The 14,765-nt window shown below is 39.1% G+C and overlaps 1 protein-coding gene across 1 annotated transcript; it reads right to left on the bottom strand.

Annotated features, from left to right (window-relative positions):
- Nucleotides 1-7,669: 7,669 nt before the first annotated feature.
- Nucleotides 7,670-13,709, bottom strand: LOC127427249 (guanine nucleotide-binding protein subunit alpha-13-like). The gene is made up of 4 exons (XM_051674727.1): nt 13,385-13,709; nt 12,281-12,507; nt 10,021-10,071; nt 7,670-9,651 (listed from the first exon to the last, which is right to left on the bottom strand). The coding sequence occupies exons 1-4, from the start codon at nt 13,662-13,664 to the stop codon at nt 9,079-9,081; spliced, it is 1,131 nt and encodes a 376-aa protein (XP_051530687.1). The 5' UTR covers nt 13,665-13,709; the 3' UTR covers nt 7,670-9,078.
- Between the last annotated feature and the right edge of the window lie 1,056 nt (nt 13,710-14,765).

Here is a 14,765-nt window from a genome sequence, read left to right on the forward strand (position 1 = left end):
TTAAACACTGGAACTTTTGTTGATGAAAAGTTCTGGGTGCAAAAGAACAAACATTATCTGTGACAGGAAACCACATTTTCTTGGTTTTAGTGATTATAGGCAATGGCTCAATGGTTACTAGGCAGGCATTGGTAAGTAAAGCAATTACCAACGTTAACGTAGAATTTAATGATTATATTTAGCTAAAATTATATAAAAAATTGGTACAGATAAGGGATAATGAACAGGATTTAATGCTTCATTTAAAAAAAATAAAAAATGGGTTAAAAGGTTAGTTCACCCAAAAATGAAATTTTCTCATCAGTTACTCATCCTCATGCCATCTAAGGTCCATTCAATGCAAGTGAATGGTGGTCAGACCTTTGAAGCTCCAAAACACTGATCAAGTCAGTATAAACATAATCCATCAAACTCCATGGGTTAAATCAATGTCTTCTGAAGTGATCCAGTTGGTTTTTATAATTTATAATTATATTTATTTATCACACATTATACATTTTGCACATATACAGTGAAATTCTTTTTTTTCACATATCCCAGCTAAGCTGGGGTCAGAGTGCAGGGTCAGCCATGATACAGTGCCCCTGGAGCAGTTAGGGTCAAGGGCCTTGCTCAAGGGCCCAACAGTGGCATCTTGAACCCCCAACCTTCTGATCAGTAACCCAGAGCCTTAACCGCTGAGCCACCACTTCTTTTGTGTGAGAACAGACCAAAATGTAACTCCTTTTTCACTGTACATCTTGACAGCAGTCTCCTTGGTGATCATAATTTCAAGCTTGATTCTTCCTATTGCATCATCTAGCGATCTAAAATGTAAGTTATTTTTCAGTAAAAAAAAATCTTGATGTCCGTAGTGCGTTCATGAGCACTGTGAGAGAAGTTTGCTGAAAGTGGCACACGTTCACATGAGAACTTGTGTGCCACTGTGAGCGGGCTTTTCTCATCCATTTATGAACAAGCAACGTCAAGATTTTCACTGTAAAATAACTTAAACTTCTGGAACAACATGAATAAATTATGACAGAATTTTTTTGTTTTGAAGGAATTTATCCTTTAACTCTGAATGCAAAACCCGGAGTGTCAGTTGTAAGTTGTTTACTATCATTGCACTTCCAAAGCTTATGACATTGTTCTCAACTGTGAATAACATTTGCATCTGTATTATGTAGAGATGACTGTGAATGCAGAACTCTACAGAGCTCAGCCTGATGCAACTCTGAAATCAAGACAAGGATGGCTAAAGTAATGCAATGTCTTAGTTAAGAACTAAGCCATGACTTTAAATGTGAAAGTGTCTGATATCACAGCTTCATAATGTACTTCTTATAGTAAAACTGAACATGTTGTTATTGAACAACTGTCACATAACTACAATTTGATATATTTGGAAATAAGTTGTATTTGCTGGACAATGAGGCTTTCTATTTCAATGCATAAAAGACAGTATTTGTTATAATCATTTTAAAATCAGATTGAAAAATAAAGATGTTCTTATTTTTTCTAAATTGTTTCCTGATCGAACAGATACCAGGAAACTACTCAAAAATGTGCATGTAGCTTAACTACTAGTTGTCAGCAGGTAGCAAAAACAAAACAAAACATACATTTATGCATTTGGCAGAGCAATTTTCAGTGCGTTCAAGGCATTTTTATTCTGTATGTGTGTACCCATGGACGTGAACCATGACCTTGGCATTGCTAATGCCATGTTCTAGCGGTTGAGCTACACGAACAGATCATACTGGTAGATGAAAGCAATGGATCGCACTCTCACAATGTTTCATCCTCCAGTATATTTGAGCACTTACAGTATACAACCAGTGTCTAGACTCTTGGAAAGCTTATGTTGGTATTGTGTTGCCCAGTGCTGTCAGCTCTATCTTCAATCCAGTACAGTAAAGCCTGTAGAATACATTCTACATTAACAATGTGTGGCATACCGTCTGGCCCATACTAATTGATTTAACTAAAAAATCAGGCTACATCAGTGGGTCAGTTCACGAGAGAATTTGGTGGGTGACAGAAAGCTTATTTTATGTTTTATGTACATTGCAGTGAGACACAGTAAGTTGTCAAGTTAGGACACTATTCCATTACAAACATCTTAAAAATGCTAAAGAATACCTTGTATCTATCAGCTATTTTGAATCCAATGGCAGACTTTAGTTTCCGCAAACAGATGGGGCAGAGGTCAAGTGGCTTACAGTCACACTCCTCTAAGTGATTAGAGCCCTGCATGATACATTGTAACCACTGGCAGTGCTCCACATAAAATTTATATCATATATCATGAGTCAGGGTCTAATATGGATGCACAAATAACAGCTGTCAGTGAAAGAGCACAACGCAAATAAATAGTGCAATTAGAGTACAGACATAACGACGCAATCAAGTGCTACCTCACCTTGCAGGAGCGGAGGAGGAGAGTACTGGTGATTGGAGGTCTAGTAATTCTGGAAAACAGAGTAATCTCCTTGATTTATTGTTTTTATCAACTGTCCTGCATAGCTTCTCATAAAAGTGATCATGGTATCAGGCAAAGCTGAACACTCACATTCCTACACCAAAAAAAAAGCACTTTCAACTTTATAGCAGTGCAAAGAATTATTAAGTCAACCAAGAACACTATACTACAATCAGGGTTGGGGAGTAATGGAATACATGTAATGTGATTACGTATTTTTAAATACAAAGTAACTGTATTCTACTACAGTTACAATTTAAATCATTGGTAATTAGAATACAGTTACATTCAAAAAGTATTTTGATTACTGAAGAGATTACTTTGCATTTTATTGTCATTTGTTTCATTTAATATTTCGTTCTTTCAGATGGAAAACATTTATACATATAAATGATGCGATCCAAATTGCATTTGAACAGTAGTGAAACACTTTCTTATGATGTGTTACATTCATATGAGCAGACAGAGAAGTTTGAAGTAAGTTTGGAGCAGAAGAAATAGAAATAAACCTTGTGTAAATTGTCAGCTTTACGCTAATTTAAAATGCTATTTCTAGCCATTTTACATGCACGTTACCAGGCATGATCATATTTTTTTATCAAGTAAATTCAGTTTAGGTCACAATTTCTTTTTTTCTAGTAAGACCTTTGATATTAGGGCAAAAATTGTATTCTTGGTAAAAAATGTTGTATTGTTTTCCTGTAAAAATATCTAAAAATCCTTAAAACAAGATCAATTTGATTTATCTTGTTTTAGAAACAACACTGCATAAGATATTTAGGTTTTTCAGATAATGTATTTTGTCTTACTGTACTGGCAGAGTTTGTATAGTCAAAACAAGTGAAAAAATCTACCAGTGCTGAAGAAGTAATCCAAAGTATTTAGAATATGTTACTGACCTTGAGTAATCTAACAGAATACGTTACAAATTACATTTTACACCTTTCACACCTATGGGGCATCGTGCACCCTGCGATTCATAGGCGAGGGTGATTGCATCGACGATCCAATGAGAGAGCCTTTGTTTGGAGATGGACATGCCTTTCGTGTGTCCTCCAAAGCAAATAAAGAGTTGATCCGACAGTCTGAACTGACAGGCAGGGCACACTCCACATAAATATGTAATGCCCGCATTGGGCATAACAAGTGCAGGGTCTGCTCCTCATCTGAATTAAACAGTGGGGGTAAGAATGCTTGGAAGCAGATGACCTGGGCCCTGGAGGGTGTGGATAAAACCTTAGGCATGTAGCCTTTTCTCGGTTTGAGGGAGGCCTTCGAGAGTCCTGGCCCGAATTCCAGACATGAGCTGACCGACACCACTTGCATATCACCCACACGTTTAACTGAGGCTGGAGCAAGCAGGAGTGCAGTCTTTAGTGAGAGCACATGTAACTCAGCAGATTTAAAGAGCTCAAATGTGGGGCTCTTGAGCGTCTTCAGCACCAGGTTCAGGTCCCAAGTTGGGACTGTAGCAGGGCGAGGGGGGTTTAGGCACCTTCTTCCTTGAGGAATTTTAAAATTAGATCATGTCTGCCTATAAAGGAGCCAGCCTCCGGGGCGTGGTATGCCGAGATTGTCACTACATAGACAGATCCCCAGTGCCCTGCGCTTGAGAGAGGAGGTCCCTTCTCAGTGGTATTTACCAAGGGGGGGCCGACCAGAAGCTCCACCATCTCCGGAAACCAGAACTGATTAGGTCATTTTGGTGCAACCATTAAAACTGCTTACCTGTCCTCTCAGATTTTGCAAATGACAGAATGGAGGCGGCATACCAGGGGAAACGCATACTTGCATTTCGTGGGCCAATTGTGAGCCATGGGACATGGAGTAACCGAGGGGACAGTGGGTGGTCTCCACGGAGGCAAACAGGTTCACTGTCCCTCTTTGCCAAATATGCTCCAAATCCTCAGGCCTGTCTGAGGATGAAGCCTCCATTCCCCGGGCATCGCCCCCTGGCATGACAGCAGATCTGTGCTGCAGTTCAGGTGGCCTGGGACGTATGTTGCACGTAAGAAGAGGAGATGGCACTCACTCCAAAGGAGGAGGCGCCATATTAGGCTCATCATTAGCAGTGATTGGATTACGCCCTGCCGATTTATGTAAGCTACTACTGTCATGTTGTCCGATCGAATCAGAATGTGGTGATTCGCTACTTCGGGATGAAAAGCCTTCAAGGCTAAGAAGACAGCTAGTAGTTCCAGGCAATTTACGTATGTGCCATGCCCACTTTGCGCCTGTCCAGGTGTCGAAGGCCAGGTGTCCATAGCATAGTCCTCCCCAGCCTGCACTGGACGCATCCGTGGTTACCACCTTTCGCTTGGAGACCTGACCCAGCATGACACCCTGCTGGTAAAAGATTGGAACTGTCCATGGTGCTAGAGCAGCCAGACAGCGGCGAGTTATGCCAATGCACCCCTGGCACCAGGCGTCTCATGGTTCACGATGTTTTAGCCAGCACTGGAGAGGTCTCATATGTAAAAGACCTAATGGTGTGATGGCAGATGCTGCGGCCATGAAACCCAGTGATTTTTAAATGACTTCAGTGGAAGTGTTTTCCCCAGTTTGAACTGAGATAGAAACTGAAGAATGGTCTGGACACACTCGCTTGTGAGATGTGCACGCATGCTCACAGCGTAGAGTCGGACCCCCATATAGGAGATCTGTTGGCTGGGAGAAAGTGTGCTTTTCGCCCAGTTGACATTGAGGCCCAGGCTGTTCAAATGGCAGAGTAGTAAATTCCTGTGCTCGCACAACAGAGCCTCTGATCAGGCTAGTAATAGCCAATCGTCGAGGTAGTTCAAAATGCGTACGCCGTTCAGCTTCAATGGAGCGAGCGCTGCATCGATACACTTTGTGAATGTGCGGAGAGCCAGGGATAAACCCAAGGGAAGAACTCTGAATTGATAAGCTGTTCCCTTGAATGCGAATCTCAAAAACAGCCTGTGATGAGGTGCAATTTGTACATGAAAGTACAATGTAAGAGAGGGAGCGAGCCAGGTGAGAGGAGGAGCTGCTTCTCTTTGGCAAAAAGTGTTTCATCGTTTGCAACTGTTTTTGCACTACAATGAAGCAATCTGCAAAGCCTTCCATGACGTCGCCGAATAATCCAGCTTGTGAATCATGACACAGGGGTGTCGAGGAGAGTGGCTTTTTCTGCATCACACATCTCCGTGAGGTTTAGCCAGAGGTACCGGTCTAGCACCACCAGACTGGCCATCGACCTCCCGATGGCCTGAGCGGTGACTTTTTTGGCCCACAGCCCCAGGTCTGTAGCGCTGCAGAGCTCTTGATACAGCTCTGGATCAGGACTCTGCCCATCCATCCATTTGAGGAGCTTGGCCTGAAACACCTGGAGCACCGCCATAATATGGAGTGCTGAGCCGGCCTGGCCCGCTGCTGTAAATGCCTTGCCAGCCAGCACAGACATCAGTTGGCACGATTTAGAAGGATGGGAGTGGTGGGTTTTCCATCCTAGGGCAGTGGTTGGACAGAGGTGGGCCGTAACCGCCTCTTCCACCGGGGAGAGCTTCAGATAGCCCTTCTGTTTGGTGTGGTCCAGTGTGGTGAAGGCGACAGCCCCATTGATTTGAGCGTGCGCAGAGTAGGGTGTGCACCTCGTCTTTGTGAGCTCTGCGTGGACCTCCGGGAAGAATGGCACTGCTCTTTGGTACACAGTCTTTTGATGGTGGCTGGACTGCAGGAACCATTCATCCTGGTGAGATCTTTCCAGCTTGACTGGAGGGTACCACTGTAAACCGAGCTCCTCAATCGCCTGTGAGAGGATGCGAAGCAGCTCAGCATTAGTGGTGTGTACTCGCTCTTCACCCTCGCTGGGGGGAGGGGCAGCAATATGCTCTGCCAGGCTTGATCACTCGCCCGCTGATGCCGCGAGGGACATGGCATCATCCCTTCGTCAGATCCGTTGAATGTGATAAGACTGTGTGCTCTGATGGAGGGCTGGATATCATTATGGGTGTCCTGCATGGGCAAGGATGCCACGTTGGGAGACTGAGGGGTTTGCGGGGCTTTCGCCAGCACAAGATCCTCCCCAAATTCTTCCAGCTCAACCTCGCTGCCCCACTGTGCCTCCTTGTATAGTCCCTCGGGAGTCACAAAGGAGGCAGACGGAATTATCCCTCAGAACAAGGGATTCTATAGCGGAGCGTCCTGAGACTCATGCCCTCAAATTGAGGGCAGTCTGTCTCCATAAGAGCTGCCTCAGTATGGGCAGCAGATGCAGTTCTCATGCCCATCTGATGGCGGGATGTGTCTCTCAGAGAGTGAACACTTGAGGAACAACATCTTTACAAAGACATGCTACACACAAGCGGCTCTTTTTGTATATGTGCTCTTTTAGATATATATATATGTATTATAGTAATAAAAGGATACAATTTCTGGACAGTGTTGATTTATGGCTTCTGCTTTGCACAGTAAAGCCTCAACTTACATCTGTGGATGCAGTGGCGAATAATGTTAACTGAAAAAGTTTTACTGAAGTATTCCTGCATGACAGTTTTTAGAGGCATCGGAGATCACGCACATCCAGAAGTGGTTTTCCAGAAGGACAGTGGCAAACCACATACTGCCTGCTTTACAAGTGCATGGCTGCATAAGCAGAGTGCGGGTGCTATCGGCCTACCTGGAGTCCTGACCTGTCACAAATTGATAATTGTGGCGCATTAAGAAGCGTAAAATAAGGCAATGAAGGTACAATTGTGCAGCTGAAGACCTGCATAATGGATGGATGGGGGGAAATTCAGCTTGCTGAACTTAACAAACTTGTGTCTTCGGTGCACAAATGCTTAAGTGTTTTTAGAAGAAATGATGTTACACAGTGGTGAACACTTGACTGTCCCAACTTTTTATGTAGCGTTGCAATCGTCTGATTTGAAATGGGTGTATATTTTTTAAAAAACACCCGATGATTCACATTAAATGTATTTTACCCAACATAACGAAATAACAGAATGAAACAATCCTGTAACACAAACAAGTGTGCAACAAATTAATCCTGGCAAGAACATCATACAATTCCAAAAATGCAGCATGATTTTCAAATGGAATTGCATCATGATTTGTAAAATGGAGTAAAATCTGGAACGGTGTTCAGTAGTGGTGAAACACTACAGTATAAATTGTTAAAAAAAACATCCATCACATTATAGAGTTTAGATAAGTGGGACATTATCCATTTTTCACTCAAGCAGGTAGACTGTCTATAGTGGAAAAGAATAATAATAAAATAAACCAATACAATTTTTTTTAAAAAAGCCATTCTGGTAAAACAATCAGATTTAATAGGCAGAACTGGGATCAACAAAAAATTTTTTTTTTTTAAAAATGAACACATACTATACAAAAAGCAAGTGATTATGGCCATAACAAAAGATACACAGCAAATAATTTTTACAGATTTTATACACAGACCTGAATGCAGGCAATCAGCTAATTTCAATGTACTACCAACATTCAGATTACAGTGCTTCTTTTCATTAAGATTACTTTAAGACTTAGTCTCTCCATCAACATATTTCAATTGGCCTAAAATCAAACCAGCTTTGGTTGATCTCAAATGAAAGTGTCCTGTATAGATACTTAAGGCAAACAAAGGTGACCTCTATGGCCTATAAAAAATGAAAACCGTAATGTCTGTACTAAGCAATAAACAGGAATACACATGGACTGCTTTAACAGTCATTTTATAAAACCCTGAGCTAAAGCAGTCCACATCAACCTACACAGGAGCAGACCAAAAAAACAACCAAAAAAAAAAAAAACATTTCTAAAGCGTTCAATATAACGGCTTTCAGAAAACTCTTGATATTTACTGGACATTCAGCAATGCATATTTAAGACTCATTGGAACAGTTTTCAGTGGTTAATGAAGGGTGTATGTTAAGTGTAAAATAAAACATGATTTCAAAAATGTAAGAAAATGAGACACATTGTACAGTCTTGAAAGGCAAACCTCAAAATGTACTTTCCCTTTTATAGAATTGAAAAGTGTACTTCATGAAAAGGTACCTTAAATGTTCTACTTTATTATACTGATCCGAGTGCAACAAAAAAGGCATTTTGATTGTGGGGATGAAAAAGGCAGCAAAACCAGGCTCTTCTATATATATATATATATATATATATATATATATATATATATATATATATATATATATATATATATAAAAAAAATTGCTCACTGGTGCAGAAGATCTGTCTGAATTAAATATTTAGAGCCCTGAGTTTTCTGTTTCTTTCTGAAAAGCTTCACCAAAACAGGGTGCCAAGCCTATGGTTTACAGGAGTGTTCACTGATCCATACAAAATATGCATTCACAAACAAAGTACATCAACACAATTACAGCATTTTGGTGAATAACTAAGGACTTTTCCTTAAATGATATGGCTACAACAAGCTTAAAACAGTTGTCTTCTGGCACATAACAAATTCCTGGCATATACTGTATATGACAGTAATATTATGCAATAATTTGAAGTTTGCATAATTATCCTGTCCATTTTTCTTCAACCACAATATGCATTGAACCACTTTGTATTAAATAAAGTAAAAACCTAATTAAAATGGAATGTTCTGAAAGGTCACCTGGGGTCTTTCATTGTAACATAAGCTGTTTGAGGTTGTCGTGTAAGATGGTGTCTTTGACATCACGGAAGACAAGGCGAATGTTCTCTGTGTTAATGGCAGTGGTGAAGTGATGGTAAAGGGGCTTCTGCTGCTGTTCCCGGCGCTTGTTACGGAAGCACTCCACCAGGAACTTTTGCACATCCTGCAGATTGTTGGACTCCCCTGTGAACTCGGGGAAGTAGTCATTGATGTTCACAGTCATAATTTTTTCTTCCAGCAAGTCTGTTTTATTGAGAAAAAGAATGATAGAGACATTGGAGAAGATGCGGTTATTGGCGATAGTTTCGAAGATGTTGAGTGACTCTGTAAGCCTGTTGGTCAGACGATCTTCCATGAGAACCTGATCGAACTCACTGGATGAGACTAGGAAGAGGATGGAGGTCACAGAGTCAAAGCACTCAAACCATCGCTTACGCTCCGACCGCTGCCCTCCCACATCCACCATCTTAAAAGGAACATTTTTAATTTCAAAGTCGTACTCATGGATACCCTTGGTGGGCTTCCGTGCCAGAAGTATATCCTTTTGGCTAGGCAAATAGTCCTGAAGATTAAATGGAAACAAAAATCAGACAGGCATAAAAACACAAGCACATAAAAACATCCAGTACCTGTATAAATGTTACAATTGAATCTGATTAATCTAATCAAATTTGGCCATTTAAAGATTACCTGCTCGGCCAATTAACAGAAGGGTTCCCTTCCATTTGTGTCCGTTCCAAACTACCAACTGCCTTGTCAATTAATACACTATATCGGTTTTAAATTTTTTCAGTGAATTTTGAGTAAATTATATACAAGACGTCTTCATTACATTTGAGCATTTTTGGGAACATCTCTTTTGTTTTGATTTTGGTATCGGTCAATCACCATCCACAACACATTTCTTTTAAGGATACTAAACGTTAGTTACCGGATGTCCAATTTTATCCATATTGTCCAGGAAATATTTCACAGATTCACCCTATAGAGAAAAAAGAAAAGGAGAAAAACACAATCAGAATTAGGTATCTAGTCTCTGAGCTGTTGTGGAGGGGTTGTGCATGTTTGGCTAATTCTCCTATTTCTCCCTCCACTTTTCTACCGCTTTATACAATCCTGTCCATTCAATACAATAAAAACATTCAAATTAATAAAAAAAAAAAAAAAAAAAAAAAAAAAAAATTTCACCAAAGTTACCATACCAAAAATAACATAATTACCTTGAACAATCTATAAAACATTGCCTTATGGTTATAATCACACCAAATTTGCCAGTTGTTCATGAGTAGGGCTGCATAATTAATCGTAATTTAAGCCTGATCACGGTTTCTGCCTCTTACAGTTAATTAAACAATCATCAGCAGTATTACTGAGCTAGTAAGAAAAAATGAGCAGCCAGGTAAAGTTGCAAATTGTTGATTAAATCACAAGCATTTAGAGGTCCACTTTCACCTCAACTGCTCTATCAGGCTCTCTTCAGAAGTTCGCTACTGACCAATCACTGTTTCACTTTCAAGCATGCTCTGGAATACGTAGTCGCATATCACATGGCTCGTATGTGCTCTACTCTTTTCTATCTGTAGAGTATTAAACATATTGGGAATACTCACGAGGCTCGTGATACGGTGTTTTCAGTGCACTCAAAGTGATTCTTTGAACAGATGTGCTCAGAGTTTGGTTTGTGTGGTTTGCTAAAGTGTGCTGATTGTGTTATATTGAAAGTATTCCAGATTTACTTTAATTACACATTTGCATCATTCCAAATATGTCTGGCCAGCACAAGTTACCAAACAAAATCGCAAGTAACTTCATGACACAGGGGTTTGCGGACAAAAGAGGAGATGAGGGCATTTCACCATGTTTGGAAAGAGGAGTACAAAGCTGTTGTCAACTACAGTACATAGAGAAACTCAAAAGTCTTCCTGCAGTTTTCTGGCATTATAAAAGCTTGAGGCTGCATAGCAATGCTGCGTGCAAGTAATTATTACAGAAATATTAATGTATATTAGTATTTTTAAATAATAATAATAAAGTATATTACCATAATATGATATTCAAGTTGTCTGGATTCCAAAAATAATGCAAATTGAGCAAAGACTCAATTACAAAGTTTCACTAATTTTATTTATTTTACATTGTCTTATTTTTAAATACAGTGATAAATGTTCTTTTGATTTGGGCTAACATAAGTGCAATAAATCTGTTGAAGTGTACTAAAAAACATTGTTCTCAAATGACAGAATAATCATGAATAGAAATTAGAGCAAAATAATCATTATTTAAACCATTCGTGTACAGCCCTATTTGTGAGCAAATTTGCCTACCTCAGAATCAGGAAAATAAGATTCCATAGTGTGGCCTCTGTTGGATCGTTTCATGGGGTATGCAAATCGCAACCCGTTTAACAATGGAGCTTTCAGTTTGAAAACTGGAGCTAAATCCTAATCTCAGTCATGCGTGTTCTACCCCTGAACGTAAATGATCTCGTATTCATAATTGAAATGCAAACGAAGCTCATGCGCAGACAAAACGCCCTCATTGTCATGACTTACAAGTCACTATTTTACATGTGCTCAACTCATCGCTAGGCTTTAATCTCAGACTTCCCAACATACACAGACATGAACCCTGAGGGGAAAAAAAGCACAGGTTCCTTAAGCCTGCAGAGTGCAGACTGAATGCAATAAAAGAGAATCATTCCAATAAGATCAAAAATTACTCTTAAATTCCATTCAGATGTACAAAAAACACAATTAGGCATTACACCAATATTTTACTTGTCTTTGTGTATGGAATTTAGCGACACTATATTCCATACACAAAGACAAGTAAAATATTGGCATAGCACCTGACTGGAAGACCTACTTTGAGTAATTATGCAAGTACAGAACAGAACTGTGTTGGCTTTACTGCACGATTCACAGCTGTTCTCTACTTATCTGCCATGCTTCACAATACCAAGCTGTTTAACAACAGATCAACATTCCTGCAAACTCACTGCCCCCACAATCACACAAAACCTATGAAAAAAATAAAAATAAAGCTGAATAGATTTTAGAGTTACACTTTACTTCATGGTCACCAAGAACAATCAAGCCAATTGATTTGCAGAGCATACAAAAAACAAAACAAATAGAAGGTTTAATAATAAATGTTATAATATAATGAATGCAAAATTATTTCGCATTTACCAGTTGAAACTCTCTTCGTCTGTCATAGGCAATCTGAATACCACTGTCCTGCCACAAGGCACTGATGGAGGGCAGGTAGTTCAGGAAGACTTTGGTCTCCACCATCCCTTTGGCCATCATGGATGAGCGGGTGTCGAAGGCCATCACAGTCTCCATATGAACCTGATTTTCAGGGTCTCCCCAAGGGATGTGCAGTTTCTCACGTGCATCCACCAGCACCCGGATACCTAATCAGACCATAAGAGATAATTACGTTTCAGTGAGAGGAGGTCATGCCATAATTCTCTAATAAGATTACTGAGAACACTTCACATTAAGGTTCCAATTGTTATCATTAGTTAACAACATTAGCTAACAATAAATTAGTGTTTATTAATCTTAGTTAATTTTGACATATACTAATACATTTTTAAAATCTAAAGTTGTATATGTTGGCATTAGTTAATGCACCATGAACTAACAATGAACAATTGTATTTCTATTAACTTACTTTAAAAAAAGGTTAATGAAGGCAGTACAAAATATATTGTTAATTGTTTGTTACCTTATGCATTAACTAATGTTAACAAATGTAACCTTATTGTAAAGTGTTACCAGATTATTACATATATGTTGACATTGTGAAGCAGCAATCTGGTTATTGTTAAATTCATTTTAGGCCCCTGACATGCCATGGTGTGCTTTATAAGAAATTAAAATGAAAGCGATCACGACACATATAAGGATGTCATAAAATGACACGTCCAAATGACTGAACCAGACTTAAGTGGGCGCTGTACTTTCTCTATCGATGCCAGATGTATTGAAAGTGTATTTGTGGCGGTTGAATACAGGCTACATAATAAATGGTCTCCAAAACAGCTGTGTTCGTTTATTTACAGCCAATATCTTATATAAACATCAATAAGTGTTGGTAGATAAACCTCAAACTTAAAAACGCTGGCTTTCGCGTCGTTTCTGCGCTAGCAGAGGAATCGAAAGTTGACGAAAGTTACTTTTCACACGAGAACATCAGTAAACATTTCCACCTGCCCCTAAAATAGTCGACCGTTCGCTTTAAACAATGGACCTGTCAGTTTCGATTTCAAGCCGTTGGTGTGGTACCTTTGATCACATTGCTGTAGATTGTAGCCCGGAACTCTTCTTTGGCCTGCTGATCGAAGTCCTGCCCATGAATTATGCGCATTTGTTTGAGGAAAGTTGACTTGCCACTTTCGCCCGCTCCTAACAACAATATCTTCACCAGTTTCTTCACATACGTCTTCTCCCGAGACAGGCTTTTGTCTATCTCCTTAGACTTTCTGATTTGGTCGATTTCACCGCCCGAGAGGAGACAACTGGGAATACAAACTAAAGCAGTCCGGGAGGGCAGGAAATCCGCCATCTTTGTAGTAACGATTTCATGGATACATCAGTCGCGCTGTTCGCACGCGGCGCGTTCACGTGTTCTTTTCACACATGCGCGGAAACAGCGGGGTGTGGTTAATGTTTGTCTATCCAAACAAGCAAGTCCTTTTAACCCTTTTAGTATGGAGGGCCAAATTAAGCTAAATTAAATAGTTAAAAAAATATTTAAATACATCTTTAAAACATAATTAAATTATAAAAAAAACTATGAAATTAATAATTAGATCAATAAATAAATAAACAAATGCCCCTTGTATTTTATTGAAGCACTAGTTAGTGTCCATTTTTATTTTAGCATCATCTTGTTTCCCACTGTCGTTGCGTGACGTGCCAAAAACCATAACCCTAAAAATGAAAAGACAATGAGATCATGTTTAAATGAAAAATCAACCCAAAGGTAAAGCTAAAATGAAAATGAATGCAAACTAGTGCTAATATGAAATATTACAAGGGAAATTTATTTATTTATTGAGATATTTAATGATTGATTTAATGATTTTATATTTCATTATGCACTTAATGGCTTATTTAAATAGTTAAATATTTAATTCATAATTTAAATTTGAGTAATTTGGCCCTCCATATTTTAGAGCTCCTCGCTTTTGACATTTAGTCATGTGTAGGATATGAAATATAGATAGGCCTATCTATAATACAATTTTCACTAGTAAAAAGCTAACTGTTGATATCAACAGTGGAATTACTACTATTGTAAATGCTAACTTTTTATATCAGTGATTAGATTTGGACTAAACATGTTGTTATTACTTGCGGAATTACCCATTCTTGTTGTTAAAAATGGAAATTCAACTACTAAAACACAAATTACTGATATCTCTAACTGCATTTTCATTAGCAGAATTTTACAATGATCTGTCATTTACTCCTGTTCAAATTGCAATTACAGATACCTGTAATTAATTTCTTACTAGTTGATATTCCAGTTTTACATATTAGCAATGTAGCGCTACTTACTAGTAAAAATGGTAATTTTGGTGTCAATAATTACATATTTAGTTAAAATGCCCATTCCTAAAATCAACAATTTGATTATAACTAGCTAAAATGCTAATTTTTT

This window comes from Myxocyprinus asiaticus, chromosome 36, assembly GCF_019703515.2.
Source record: "Myxocyprinus asiaticus isolate MX2 ecotype Aquarium Trade chromosome 36, UBuf_Myxa_2, whole genome shotgun sequence".
NCBI lineage: Eukaryota > Metazoa > Chordata > Actinopteri > Cypriniformes > Catostomidae > Myxocyprinus > Myxocyprinus asiaticus.